This window comes from Colobus angolensis, unplaced genomic scaffold (genome assembly GCF_000951035.1).
Source record: "Colobus angolensis palliatus isolate OR3802 unplaced genomic scaffold, Cang.pa_1.0 Scaffold52, whole genome shotgun sequence".
Lineage (NCBI taxonomy): Eukaryota > Metazoa > Chordata > Mammalia > Primates > Cercopithecidae > Colobus > Colobus angolensis.
In genome coordinates this window covers 5,173,256-5,188,751 of record NW_012118710.1, presented here as the reverse complement: position 1 = coordinate 5,188,751, position 15,496 = coordinate 5,173,256, and the positions used below count along the sequence as shown (strand labels likewise).

At 43.4% G+C, this 15,496-nt stretch overlaps 1 protein-coding gene across 3 annotated transcripts in view; it reads left to right on the top strand.

Moving 5' to 3' along the window:
• Window positions 1-971: 971 nt before the first annotated feature.
• Window positions 972-15,496, top strand: part of PROSC (proline synthetase co-transcribed homolog (bacterial)) — a 28,888-nt gene continuing 14,363 nt past the window's right edge. For all 3 annotated transcript variants that reach the window (XM_011960714.1, XM_011960715.1, XM_011960716.1), the window contains exons 1-4: window positions 972-1,776; window positions 4,310-4,417; window positions 4,495-4,530; window positions 5,065-5,140. In XM_011960714.1, coding sequence (XP_011816104.1) covers window positions 1,573-1,776; window positions 4,310-4,417; window positions 4,495-4,530; window positions 5,065-5,140 — 424 coding nt within the window. In that variant the 5' untranslated portion in view covers window positions 972-1,572. The remainder of the gene's footprint in view (window positions 1,777-4,309; window positions 4,418-4,494; window positions 4,531-5,064; window positions 5,141-15,496) is intronic.

Here is a 15,496-nt window from a genome sequence, read left to right as displayed (position 1 = left end):
TGAACAATGAGATCACTCGGACTCGGGAAGGGGAACATCACACACTGGGGCCTATCATGGGGAGGGGGGAGGGGCGAGGGATTGCAATGGGAGTTATACCTGATATAAATGATGAATTGATGGGTTAAAAAAAAAAAAGAAAATATTGCCCCTTCTTTCCGGAAAGCTCTAATAAACCCCATCACCTCAAGACAAGACCACCTGAAGAAAAAACATTAGCCATTTCTCTAATACAACAGCATCCCACTTCATTAAGTTGAATTAATGTTTGAGAATCTTTCAACAGAAATTGCAGGTAAGTGTGCTTTCCTTAACCAAATTGATCTCATTCTCCTTGCCCATAGCACCTACTATTTCACCACCTGACTATGTAGCATTCTGTGTTAATCTTTTTATGGTCTGACTCCTCATCAAGTTTATAACCATATTGTCCACAGAAGGGGACTCAAGAATGAAACTCAGGGCGTTGTGGCCCGCGTCCGTAGTCCCAGCTACTCTGGAGGCGGAGGTGGGAGGATTGCTTGGGCCCAGGAGTCCCAGACTAGTCTGGGTAACATAGTGAGACTTCATCTCAAAAAAAGAATCCAACTGAATGTGCTGAGCTCCTGCTAGAGCATCTAAAGCTGCCGGTGGGCTGGGCGCGGTGGCCCCCACCTTTAGTCCCAGCTACCCGGGAGGCTGAAGCAGGAGAATCGTTTGAACCCAGGAGGTGGAGGTTGCAGTAAGCCCAGATCGGGCCACTGCACTCCAGCCTAGGTGACAGAGCGAGACTGTCTTAATAATAATAATAATAATAATAATAATAGTAATAATCATGCTGCCTGTGTCCCCTGATGAGGCAGCACTGGCCGCAGGTGGCCGCTAACCTCTTGAAATAGGGATGGTCCGAATTAAGGCACATGCAAGTCAACACTACACCGGGTTTCAGAAACACGTACGATTTTCAAAAGAATCAAAATACTGCATTTAGTTTATCTATTGATTGCATGTTGAAATCTTACTTTGGATATATTGGGTTAAATAAAGTATATCATTAACATTTCTAAACTTATGTGTCTATGAGAAACCTCCAAATTACACAGGTGGATCGCGTTATATTTCTCTTGGACAGCACTGGTCTGAAGGATGACAAAAATAACGATATGTTTGAATCACGCCGTGTCTTTAGGGAAAAGAAGAAAGAAGAGTTTCCTTTCGTGTCGCTTAGGGGTTCCTCGCAAGCACCATCTGACAGAGAAAAGCCCTGGCTCCCGCCCCAGTAGCTTCTAATCCTGGTCCCCGCGCCCAGAAAGCCCGGAACGGGCAAGCCTGGCAAGGCGTTTTGAAAGGGAACAGGACCCCCCGAGTATAGGATGCGTTTTTGCCTCACAAAAGTCCCTTGGAAGTGGGGGGACGGCAGCGACTGAGGCGCAGGAAAAGGAGAGCACACGGCTAGCGGTCCTTGGAACCAGGAACCCAAAACCTCGGCCCCCAGGCTCCCATTTCCAGGTTCGCGGGTCACCTCCTCAAGATGGCCGCCGCCTGGGGGCGGGCCGCCACGCTACATGGGTGTTGATTGGGTGAGACGATTAGATGGTGAGCAATGATTGGTTTACACGGCGCGAGCTGGGCGGAACCGGAACATGGTGTGTGCCAAGGGCTGCCGGGGTCCTGGGGCTCGGCGTCGGTTCCCGGGGGATGTGGCGAGCTGGCAGCATGTCGGCTGAACTGGGAGTCGGATGCGCATTGCGGGCGGTGAACGAGCGCGTGCAGCAGGCGGTGGCGCGGCGGCCGCGGGTGAGGAAGGAGGCTGCGTGGGGACGGTGGGCGGCCGCCTTGAGAAGAGGGTCACCTGCGGGGGAATGGGTCGTCACGGTGACGCAGAGGGGTCTCCCAGAGAGGCGGGTCCGGTCGGCCGCCTAGGGCCAGGGAAAGGCTAGCGAACGTTTTCTCCAGCCTCCTTACCCAGAGTCTCTTAGGTTTTCTGGAGATTGGCTTCGTTGGAGCAGGGGGTACCGCTACCTCGGGAAAATGACTTAGTGTCCAGGTATCGTGGCCACTTGGGCACCGCGTCGTTTCGGGGTCGACAGCCTTGGCGAATGCGAGGGGGGCCAGGCCTGTGCCCACGGACGGTTAGGGAAGACGGGGGTACAAGAGCACCCCGCGGAGGCCAGACACCTCCGAGATCGCGTGTGTGGCAGCATCTCACCTGCTAAGTGCCCAAGAAATGCCAGTGCCGCCCGGAGGCCGAGGTGAGGGTGGACTGGCCGGACTTCGCTGGCACCAGAGCGGCACTTGTGTTGGGGGCAGGAGGGCGCAGTCCAATCCCAAGCTGGTTAAGGGGAGATTTCGTCTTTTGTATGTATATATTTTACCTCCTCTTGGACTTTGATTAGACCAAGAATCAAAATCTGCCCACCTCAGTGCAAGTTTAAGCTGAACGGTGGTGGAATGAGACTGACCTTTAACAGACAGTTCACGGGTTTCTCTGATCGAGCATTTACGCTGGCTGAAGACAAGACCTGTATTATAGTCTTTCCTTCACTGTTCCTTAGACGTTACCTTGAACAAGTCAGGTAACTACTCCGGCCCTCAGCTCTGAAAGCTCTGAGCTCTCTTCAGATGTTAATATTCTGTGATTCTCGGTGATTCTCCAAGAAAAATCTAGGGCTTCCCCTAATAAACATCACCCTGGAGGTTCTCTCAGGGGAACTCTTGGGCAGATGGGCTGCCTGTTCGGGTAACTCTCTGGAAAACGTCAATCATCAGCATAATCCCAGTAGTCACGACTTGGACTCAGAAGAGGCTGATTACGCATCCCTGTGGAAGGAAGGAAAAGGAGACATTTTTCTAATTGATCTGACTCCTTCACGTCCTTGAGAACACTGTGATTCTGTGAAAACTTCAGGGGGTGATGGATACAAGAAGACTGAATCATGCAAGGATAAATGAATCTCTTCTCTTACTGCTTCTATGTGGATTGGGTGGCAGCAGAACGCATAGAACCCCTACTCTTTGTGTAGTGGTAGTGAGAGGATGTCACATAGATCTAATCCTGAATCCATTTTTTATGTCACAGTGTTAGTTCTGCCACTAGTTCTTTTCTTTTCTTTTTTTTTTTTTTTTGGTTGTTGTTGTTTTGTTTTTTGTTTTATTTTGAGACAGAATCTCACTGTCACCCAGGCTGGAGTGCAGTGGCGCAACCTCAGTTCACTGCAACCTCTGCCTCCCGGGTTCAAGGGATTCTCCTGCCTCAGCTTCCCAGATAGCTCGGATTACAGATGCCTGCCACCACACCTAGCTAAGTTTTTGTATTTTAATAGAGATGGGGTTTCACCATTTTGGCCAGACTGGTCTCGAACTCCTAACTTCAGGTGATCCACCCACTTCAGCCTCCCAAAGTACAGAGATTACAGGTGTGTGGCTCACCTCGCTGTGCCACTGGTTCTTAATTCACAGATTGAACAATCAATTACTTAGTTACCTAAGTGGGCCACTTTTAGAGTAAATGGGGCAGTGTTATTATTGTGTAATGATACACCAGGACCAGAATGAGTCGCCAGAACTGCTAATGTTTGGGTTTCAGAAGCGAGAAGTGACCTCTCTTTTACTCAGAGTGCAGCCTTCTATTAATGAAGTGATTCTTAAGCCTCCAACATTAGTATGTCTTAGAGTCATCTGGAGAGATTGTTAAAAAGGAAATTCTCCGCTGGGCGCAGTGGCTCACCCCTGTAATCCCAGCACTTCAGGAGGCCGAGGCGGGCAGATCACCTGAGGTTGGGAGTTCCAGACTAGCCTGACCAACATGGAGCAACCCTGTCTTTACTAAAAATACAAAATTAGTCAAGCGTGGTGTTGCATGCCTGTAATCGCAGCTACTCAGGACGCTGAGGCAGGATAATCGCTTGAACCCTGGAGGCAGAGGTTGCGGTGAGCTGAGATGGCACCATTTTCCTCCAGCCTGGGGAGCAAGAGCGAAACTCTGTCTCAAAAGAAAAAAAAAAAGAAAATTCTCACCCAGGTGATGCCGATGCAGTTTATCAAAGACCACGCTTATAGGAAATACTGCTTTAACTTGCCCAGCTCTCCTGAGAGATAAATTTCTTCTGGTATATATTGACATCGCTAACATTAGATTGAGATGCCATGCCCCTGAAAAACATTTGATCACCACTATTTGATATTGATCTGCCTACAGTGTTGCAAAAATAGATCTTACCTAATGCCAAGTTGAGATCAATGCCCGTCTATCCTACAGGATCTGTCCTATGGGATTCATTGGGATACTGTTCCCAAACATTCACTCATATGGCTCTTTCCCTCTTGGCAGGATCTTCCAGCCATTCAGCCCCGGCTAGTGGCAGTCAGTAAAACCAAACCTGCAGACATGGTGATCGAGGCCTATGGACACGGGCAGCGCACTTTTGGCGAGAACTACGTAAGAGCCCTTTCCTGAAGCCCTTTGGAAGCATCGTGATTGCCAGGCTTCTGACTTGTTCTGTTTTGACCTTTTAGGTTCAGGAACTGCTAGAAAAAGCATCAAATCCTAAAGTAAGTAGATAGCTGAATTCTTTAATTTATATCTGAATCTTGGCTCTTTAGTTGAAAATTAGACCCATCTTGGTGTTTGAGTTGTATGGCAATTTTAGGATGGCTGACTTTAGATTGGGCCAGGGATAGAAATGTCAACTTTCACCTTGAGCCCCAAGTAATTCTCAGCTAGATTTTTCTCTTTGTTCAGACTATCGTTTTCTCCTTGGTGGCTGTTTGGAAATGGTGGTTTCAGGAGCTTGCTGTAATCCTGGATCTTTTCAAGATTTGAAAGCTTAAATCAGTTCATCCCTGATGGGCGATATCTGAAAGATGGTGGGAATTGATGGGAACAAGGAAGGAAGACAAAACAGAAGCCTTAGATTTTTCTCTATCCTTTTTACCTCATTAGGAGGCCAGGTGAAGATTGTGATAGTTTATTACATTTAAGGAACAGAGAGTGAATGTGAAAGGTGACAGGGAGTGCACGAGGCGTTTGAGCCAGCAAGGCCTCTGTAAAATCTGAGTTACACATGGTTACCTTTTTCTCCTCAGATTCTGTCTTTGTGTCCGGAGATCAAATGGCACTTCATTGGCCACCTACAGAAACAAAATGTCAACAAACTGATGGGTAAGATAAAACTAAATATGAAGACAAAATTGCTCTGTCATTGTATTGCTTATACTACCCTTTGTGGAAGAGATAGCAACTTTTAGAATAGCCCCAATTCACCATTTGTTTTTGGAATTTCTTTAGGAAAATCTGAGTTCTTAATAAAAAGAGAAAACATCATGCCAAGAACAGAATGAATTCACAATTGTCTGGGTTATATATACTTGGAAACCTACCCAACCTCATGTTTATTATTATTTGGTGGTCTTTCCGAAAAATTACAAAGAATCATAGCCCATAAATTTTTTTAACTAGCAAAAGAGACGTTTCTGTTCTTTTTCCTTTAAATAAAAGGCTACAGCAAATAAAATACAATACAGTAAAGTAAATATAGTAAAGTAAAATTAAGAATTATAGTAAAGTAGGCCAGGCACAGTGGCTCACGCCTATAATCCCAGCACCTTGGGAGGCCGAGGTGGGCGGATCACCTGAGGTCAGGAGTTCAAGACCAGTCTGGCCAACATAGTGAAACACCAACTCTATTAAAAATGCAAAAAATAGCAGGGCGTGGTGGTGCATGCCTGTAGTCCCAGCTACTCAGGAGGCTGAGGCAGGAGAATTGCACGAACCCAGGAAGCAGAGGTTGCAGTGATTTGAGATCACGCCACCGCACTCCAGACTAGCTGACAGAGCAAGACTCCATCTCAGAAAAAATAAAACAAGAATCATAGTAAAATAAAATTAAGAAAGACATGGAGATCTTTAGTAACTGAACTTATTTCCCTGAAGGTATCAAAATTTAAATAACCTGTATTTATTTTGTAACAGTTTTATTGGGGGTAATTGACTTACAGTAAATTGCACATATTTAAAGTATAGAATTCAACAAGTTGTGATGTATGTTTGCACCTGTGAAACCATCACGACAAACAGTGAGTATATCTATTACCCCCAAAAGTTTCTTCCTGTCCCTTGGTAATCCCTCTCTTACCCGTCCCACTTCTCTTCCTCAAGAACCACTTGCCTGCGTTCTGTCACTGTTAAGGTGTATTAGTTTACATTTTTTAGAGTTTTATCCAAAGGGAATCGTGAAGTATATAACTCTTTTTGTCTGACTTCTTTCATTCAGTGTAGCGATTCATCATGTTCATACCTGTATCAAAGGTTCATTTCTTTTTATCATTCAGTAGTATTCCATTGTATAAATATATCACAATTTGTTTATCCATTCACCTGTTGATGAACGTTTGGATTGCTTCTCATTTTTGACTGTTGCAAATAAGTTGCCATGAATATTTGTGTACAGGTCTTTGTATGGACATATTTCCCTTTTTCTTGGAATAAATGCATAGGAATAGAATGGCTGAGTCACAAGTTAAGTGTTTAACTTTTTATAACTCCAATAAAACAAAACATAAAATTTACTGTCTTGAGGGTTTTTTTATTTTTATTTATTTATTTATTTATTAAGACAGAGTCTCGCTGTATCACCCAGGCTGGAGTGCAGCGGCGCGATCTCAGCTCACTGCAAGCTCCGCCTCCCGGTTTCACGCCTTTCTTCTGCCTCAGCCTCCCGAGTAGCTGGGACTACAGGTGCCCACCACCACGCCCAGCTAATTTTTTGCATTTTTAGTAGAGACGGGGTTTCACCATGTTAGCCGGGGTGGTCTCAATCTCCTGACCTTGTGATCCACCTGCCTCGGCCTCCCAAAGTGCTGGGATTACAGGCGTGAGCCACCGTGCCCAGCCCATCTTGATAATTTTAAGCATACAGTTCAGTGGCATTTTGTAGTCACGTTGTGTGACCATCACCACCGTCTATCCACAGAATTCTTTTCATCTTGCGAAACTGAAACTGTGTACCCATTATGTATGCTTAATTTTTTAAGAAACTACCAAACTTTTCCAAAGTTATTGTACCATTTTACATTTCTACCCATAGTGTTCAAGTTCCTCCACATCCTTGTCAACACTTAGTATGGTCAGTCTTTTAAAATTTTAGCCAGTCTTTTTTTTTTTTTTTTTTTTTGAGATGGAGTCTCACTCTGTTGCCCAAGCTATAGTGCAATGGTGCAATCGCTCGGTTCACTGCAACCTCTGCCTCCCAGGTTCAAGTGATTCTCCTGCCTCAGCCTCCCAAGTAGCTGGGATTACAGGCACACATCACCACGCCTGCCTAATTTTTTTTTGTATTTTAGTAGAGATGGGGTTTCACCCTGTTGCCCAGGCTGGTGTTGAACTCCTGAGCTCAGATAATCTGCCTGCCTCAGCCTCCCAAAGTGCTGGGATTACAGGTGTGAGCCACCGCATCTGGCCCGATTTTAGCCATTCTAATAGATATATGGTAGTGTCCTTGCATTTCCCTAATGCCTAGTAATGTTGAACTTTTCATGTTTGCCATCTGTATATCTTCTTTGGTGAAGTATCTATTAAAAGTATTTTGCCTATTTTCTAATTGGATTATTTTCTTACTGTTGAGACAAGGGAGTTCTTTACATATTCAATTTACAATTCACACCCAACTAATTTTTTGTATTTTTAGTACAGATGGGGTTTCACCGTGTTAGCCAGGGTGGTCTCAGTCCCCTGACCTTGTGATCCACCCACCTCGGCCTCCCAAGGTGCTGGGATTACAGGCGTGAGCCACTGCACCAGGCCCGCCTTTATCAGATATGATATGAGTTCTTTATCAGATAGGTGCTTTGCACATATTTTTCCTCAGTCTATGGCTTGTCTTTTGAAAAGCGAAAGTTTTTAATTGGAATAGCCCAATTTATCAGTTGTTTTTGTTTTTGTTTTTGTTTAAAGAATGTGCTTTTGCCATCGTGTCTAAGAAATCTTTGCCTATCTTAAAGTCACAAAGATTTCCTCCTGTGTTTTCTCCTGGCAGCTTTATAGTCTTAGGTCTTATTAGGGTTCATGATCCATTTTGAGTTAATTTTTGTATATGGTACAACATATGGATCCAAGTTCATTTTTTTGCACATGACTATCCAGTTGTTCCAGAACTGTTTGTTAGAAAGGCTATCCTTTTTCCATAGCATTGCCTTTGCATTTTTGTCAAAAATCAGATATCCTTTGATGTATTTCTGGACTGTCTGTTGATACTGATCTCCTCTGTTAATGAGTGATCTATTTGTCTACCTTTATACCAGTAGCTTACTACTTTGATTTACTGGAGCTTTAAAATTATTATTGAAATCAGGTACTGTTAACCTCCAACTTTGTTCTTTTTCAAAGTGATGTTAGCTATTGTGGGTCTTCTACCTTTCCATATAAACCAGCTTTTCAATTTCTACAAGAAAAAAAAAAAAGCCTGCTCGATTGTATTGGATCTTAGATCAACTGGGGAACATTTTGACATACTAAAAAAATTGACTCTCTTAACACATTAACAAGGTATACCTTAGTACTTAGTTATATCTTTAATTTCTCTCAGTAATATTTTATATTTTCATTGTATAGATTTTCCACATCTTTTCTCAGATTTATTCCAAAGTGTTTATATTTTTTATGCTATTGTAAATGTATTTTTCTATTTCAACTTCTGATTGTTGCTAGTACAGGTTATAAGCATCCTAATTTCAAATTTCTGAAAATCAAAATGCTCCAAAGTCTGAAACTTTTAAGCACTGACATGACACTTAAAAGAAATGCTCATTGGAGCCAAGCATGACAGTTCATGCTTGTAATCCCAGCACTTTGGGAGGCTGAGGCAAGCAGATCTTTTGAGCCCAAGAGTTAGAGACCAGCCTGGGCAACATGGCGAGACCCTGTCTCTACAAATAATACCAAAAAATTAGCTGGGTATGCTGGCACGCACCTGTGGTCCCAGCTACTTGGAAGGCTAAGGTGGCGGGATCGCTTGACCCCAGGAGGGTGAGGCTGCAGTGAGCCAAGATCTCACCACTGCACTCCAGCCTGGGCAACAGAATGATACCTTGCCTCAAAATAAACAAAAAAAAGAAAAGAAAAGAAATGTTCATTGGGCCAGATGGAGTTCCTCATGCCTGTAGGCCCAGCACTTTGGAAGGCCAAGGCAAGAGGATCATTGGAGCCCAGGAGTTCAAGACCAGCCTGAGCAACATGTCAAAACCCCATCTCTACGAAAAATAATAAAATTAGTCAGATATGATGGCTCGAACCTGTAGTCCCAACTACTCAGGAGGCTGAGGTGGAAGGATTGTTTGAGCCTGGAAGGTCGAGGCTGCAGTGAGCCATACCACTGCACACCAACCTGGATGACAGAGTGAGACCCTGTCTCAAAAAAAAAAAAAAAAAGATTTTGGATTTCAGATTTTTCAGATTAGAGATGCTAAACTTGTGAAGTATATGCAAATATTTCAAAATCTGAAAAAATCCTGAATCTGAAACCGAAATATTTCTGGTCCCAAGCATTTCAGATAAGGGATACTCTACCTGTATATAGAAATATACTTGATTTTTGGCCGGGCGCGGTGGCTCAATCCTGTAATCCCAGCACTTTGGGAGGCTGAGACGGGCGGATCACGAGGTCAGGAGATCGAGACCATCCTGGCTAACACGGTGAAACCCCGTCTCTACTAAAAATACAAAAATCTAGCCGGGTGAGGTGGCGGGCGCCTGTAGTCCCAGCTACTCCGGAGGCTGAGGCAGGAGAATGGCATAAACCCGGGAGGCGGAGATTGCAGTGAGCTGAGATCCGGCCACTGCACTCCAGCTCAGGCGACAGAGCAAGACTCCGTCAAAAAAAAAAAAGAAATATACTTGATTTTTGTATGTTAATCTTGTATCCTGCAACCTTGCTAAAATTACTTGTGTTCTAGTTGCTTTTCTGTAGATTCCATTGAATTTTCCACATAAATAATCATATCATCTATGAGTAAAGACAGTTTACTTCTTTGTATATTTCCCTATTTACTTCTTTATGAATAGAAGTGCTGAGAGTGGGCACATAAGGAGGAATTTCCCTTCTAATTTTAGTTTGCTGAGAGATTTTGTCAAGAATAGATGTTGAATTTTGTCAGTTGCATTTAATGTATCAAAGTGATCGTATGGTTTTTTAGTTTGTTAACATATTGAATCACATGTATTGATACTCTTTTTTTTTTTGAAATGGAGTCTCACTCTGTCACCCAGGCTGGAGTGCAGTGGCGTGATCTCGGCTCACTTCAAACTTCACCTCCCGAGTTCAAGCGATTCTCCTGCCTCAGCCTCCCAAGTAACTAGGATTACAGGCACGTGCCACCACACCTGGCTAGTTTTTTACGTTTTTAGTAGAGACAGGGTTTCACCATATTGGCCAGGCTGGTCGCGAACTCCTGACCTTGTGATCTGCCGGCCTCAGCCTCCCAAAGTGCTAGGATTACAGGCGTAAGCCACCGTGCTCCAGCCTATTGATTTTCAAATGTTAAACCAACCCTGCATTCCTAGGATAAATCCTACCTGAAGGCTGGGTCTCTATTATCTTATTACATGTTATATAAACAAAATAACTGTGTTATAGGATTTATAACTATGTAAAAGCAAAATGCATGACACCGATAACAGAAAGGAGGGGATAAACAGAAGCATACTAGTGTAAAGTTCTTAAACTGTGTAAAGTGGTATAACACACCTTGAAGGTGGACTGTTGTAAGTTAAACCCCAAAGCAACCAATAAAATGAACACAATAAGGAGTTATAGCTAATAAGTCAACAAAGGAGATATATTGGACTCAAAAAATATGTGAAATGGTATCTCCTTGATTTTCTTTTTTTTTTTTTTCTTTTTGTGAGACAGAGTCTCACTCTGTTGCCCAGGCTAGAGGGCAGTGGTGCGACCTTGGCTCTCTGCAACCTCCGCTTCCCAGGTTCATGCGAGTCTTCTGCCTCAGCCTCCCAAGTAGCTGGAACTACAGGCACGTACCACCACGCACAGCTAATGTTTTTGTATTTTTAGTAGAGACGGGGTTTCACCATCTTGGCTAGGCTGGTCTCAAACTCCTGACCTCATGATCCACCAGCCTTGGCCTTCCGAAGTGCTAGGATTACAGGCGTGAGCCACTGCACCTGGCGGTTTTGATTTTCATTACTAACAAATGACGTTGAGCATCTCTTCATAGGCTTATTGGCCATTTTTATGTCTTCTTTGGAAAAATGTCTAGTCAGTCCTCTGCATGTTTTTTAAATTGAGTTGTCTTTTCATTATTGAGTTGTAAATTCCACCTAGATTAAATAATCTAACTTGAAAATAAAGCTATAAAAGTATTAGGATAAAATACAGGAAAATACTTTTATTTTCTTGGGCTTTTCTAAGCAAGACATAAAATCTGGAAACCATAAAAAAACAACTAAGCCAGGTGCAGTGGCTCATGCCTGTAAATCTAGCACTTCGGGAGGCCAAGGCAGGCAGATCACTTTAGCCCAAGAGTTTAAGACCAGCCTGGGCAACGTGGCAAAACCCTGTCTCTACTAAAAATACAAAAAATTAGCTGGGCATGGTGGTGTATGACTGTAGTCCCAGCTACCTGGGAGGCTGAGGTAGGAGGATCACCTGAGCCAAGAGGTTAAGCCTGCAGTGAGCTGTGATTGTGCCACTGCACTCCAGCCTGGGTGACAGAGGAGACCCTATCTAATAATAATAATAATAATAATAAATTCAAAAGGAAGAACTAACAGATTTGATCACACAGAAAGTAAAGCTTTCTGCATGTCAAAGCAAAAGGGAGGCACACAGTGGGAGAAAAATAGTATTTTTGAAGTGGGAAGAGGTTAATATCCAGAATACATAAAGAGCTACAAATCTTTTTGTTTAATCTATAGGAAAAAAAAAATAGGCAAAAACTGAGGCAGTTTACAAGTAGTAAAAATACAAAAGGCCAGTAATCAAATGAAAAATATTCATCCTCAAACAGAGAAATACAAAATCACTAAAGACTGCTAAGATCCAGTGATTTGAGGGAGTAAGTAAATGAGTACTTCTTCATCTTACCAGGAGATTCTAAAACTGTAGAGTCTTGGAAAAACCTAAAGATTCCACCAAAAAACTATTATAACTGAAAAACAAATTCAGTAACATTGCAGGATACAAAATAAATATACAAAAATCAGTAGCATTTCTCTATGCCAACAGTGAATGATCTAGAAAAGAAATCAAAAAAGTAGCCGGGCGCAGTGGCTCACGCCTGTAATCCTAGCAGTTTGGGAGGCCAAGGCGGGCGGATCATGAGGTCAGGAGATCGAGACCATCCTGGCTAACACTGTGAAACCCCGTCTCTACTAAAAATACAAAAAATTAGCCGGGCGGGGTGGCGGGCGCCTGTAATCCCAGCTACTCCAGAGACTGAGGCAGGAGAAGGGCGTGAACCTGGGAGGCGGAGCTTGCAGTGAGCCAAGATCGCGCCACTGCACTCCAGCCTGGGCGACAGAGCGAGACTCCGTCTCAAAAAAAAAAAAAAAAAGTTAACAAAAAAAAAAGGAATCAAGAAAGTAATCCCATTTACAGTGGCTACAAATGAAATACCTAAGAATAAACTTAACCAAAGAAGTGAAAGATTTCTACAATGAAAACTATAAAACATTGATGCAAGAATTTGAAGAGGACATGAAAAAATGGAAAGATATTCCATGTTTATGAATTGGAAAAATCACTATTCTCAAAATGACCTTATTACCCAAAGCAGTCTGCGGATTCAGTGCAGTCCCTATCAGAATACCAGTGATATTCTTCACAGAAATAGAAAAACATAATCCTGAAATTTATATGGAACCACAAAAGACCCATAATAGCCAAAGCCATCCTGAGCAAAAAGAACAGAACTACTTCAGATTATACTGCAGAGCTATGGTAACCAAAACAGTATAATACTAGCATAAAAACAGACACATAGACCAGTGAAACAGAATAGAGAACTCAAAAACAAATTTGTACATCTACAGAGAACTTATTTTTAACACAGGTGCCAAGAACATACATTGGGGAAAGGACAATCTCTTCAATAAATGCTGCTGGGAAAACTGGATATCCATATGAAGAAGAATAAAACTAGACTCCTGTCTTTCACCATGTACAAAAATCAAATCAAAATGGATTAAAGACTTAAATCTAAATCTAAGACCTGAAACTACTAAAAGAAAACATTGGGGAAACTCTCCAAGACATTAGTCTGGACAAATTTGTTTTGTTTTGTTTTGTTTTTTGAGACAGGCTCTCACTCTGCACCCAGGCTGAAATGCAGTGGCATGATCTCGGCGCTCTGCAACCTCTGCCTCATGGGTTCAAGCAATTCTCCTGCCTCAGCTTCCCAAGTAGCTAGGATTACAGGTGCACCCCACCATGCTGACTAATTTTTGTGTTTTTAGTAGAGACGGGGTTTCACCATGTTGGCCAGGCTGGTCTTGAACTCCTGACGTCAGGTGATCAGGCCGCCTAAGCCTCCCAAGGTGCTGAGATCACAGGTGTGAGCCACTGCACCCGGCCATGTTGGAAATATGTAAAGGTGATGGGAGGAGGGAGGGAGGAAGGAGCCAGCAGGCGTAGAAGGGGCAGGAAAGCCTAACAGAACTGTTGTTTTAGTGCTATTGTCCTTTCTGGATGATCCATTGTACTCATTCAACCTCACAGCTCAATTCATTTCCATAAAGGCTTCTTGAGGCCAGATGCAGTGACTCACACCAGTAATCCCAACACTTTAGGAGGCCAAGGTGGGAGGATCACTTGAAGCCAAATATATATGTATATTTTCTTTCTTTCTTTTTTAGTCTTTCTAGTCTTGCTCTGTCACCCAGGCTGGAGGGCAGTGGCATGATCCCGGCTTACTGCAACCTCTGCCTCCCAGGTTCAAGGAATTCTGCCTCAGCCTCAAGTAGCTGGGATTACAGGCATGTGCCACCACGCCTGGCTAATTTTTTTGTATTTTTAATAGAGACAGGGTTTCACCATGTTGGCCAAACAGATCTCAAACTCCTGGCCTCAAGTGATTCGACCACCTCGGCCTCCCTAAGTGCTGGGATTACAGGTGTGAGCCACAATGTCCAGCCACATTGGCTAATTTTTGCATTTTTTGGTCGAGACAGGGCTTCACTGTGTCATGCTGGTCCCGAACTCCTGGCCTCAAGTGATTTGCCCTCCTCAGTCTCCCAAAGTGTGGGGATTACAGGTATGAGCCATCACGCCCGACCTTGACAAAGATTTATTGAGTAAATACTCCAAAAGCACAGGCAACCAGCACAAAAATGTACAAATGGGATCACATCACGTTAAAAAGCTCTTGCAGGCTGGGTGCAGTGACTCACGCCTGTAATCCCAGCACTTTGGGAGGCCAAGGCCAGCAGATCACGAGGTCAAGAATTCAAGAACAGGCCTGGCGCGGTGGCTCAAGCCTGTAATCCCAGCACTTTGGGAGGCCAAGGCCAGCAGATCACGAGGTCAAGAATTTGAGACCAGCCTGGCCAACGTGGTGAAACCCCATCTCTACTAAAAATACAAAAATTAGCCGGGCATGGTGGCTCACACCTGTAAATCTAGCACTTCGGGAGGCCAAGGCAGGCAGATCACTTTAGCCCAAGAGTTTAAGACCAGCCTGGGCAACGTGGCAAAACCCTGTCTCTACTAAAAATACAAAAAATTAGCTGGGCATGGTGGTGTATGACTGTAGTCCCAGCTACCTGGGAGGCTGAGGTAGGAGGATCACCTGAGCCAAGAGGTTAAGCCTGCAGTGAGCTGTGATTGTGCCACTGCACTCCAGCCTGGGTGACAGAGGAGACCCTATCTAATAATAATAATAATAATAATAAATTCAAAAGGAAGAACTAACAGATTTGATCACACAGAAAGTAAAGCTTTCTGCATGTCAAAGCAAAAGGGAGGCACACAGTGGGAGAAAAATAGTATTTTTGAAGTGGGAAGAGGTTAATATCCAGAATACATAAAGAGCTACAAATCTTTTTGTTTAATCTATAGGAAAAAAAAAATAGGCAAAAACTGAGGCAGTTTACAAGTAGTAAAAATACAAAAGGCCAGTAATCAAATGAAAAATATTCATCCTCAAACAGAGAAATACAAAATCACTAAAGACTGCTAAGATCCAGTGATTTGAGGGAGTAAGTAAATGAGTACTTCTTCATCTTACCAGGAGATTCTAAAACTGTAGAGTCTTGGAAAAACCTAAAGATTCCACCAAAAAACTATTATAACTGAAAAACAAATTCAGTAACATTGCAGGATACAAAATAAATATACAAAAATCAGTAGCATTTCTCTATGCCAACAGTGAATGATCTAGAAAAGAAATCAAAAAAGTAGCCGGGCGCAGTGGCTCACGCCTGTAATCCTAGCAGTTTGGGAGGCCAAGGCGGGCGGATCATGAGGTCAGGAGATCGAGACCATCCTGGCTAACACTGTGAAACCCCGTC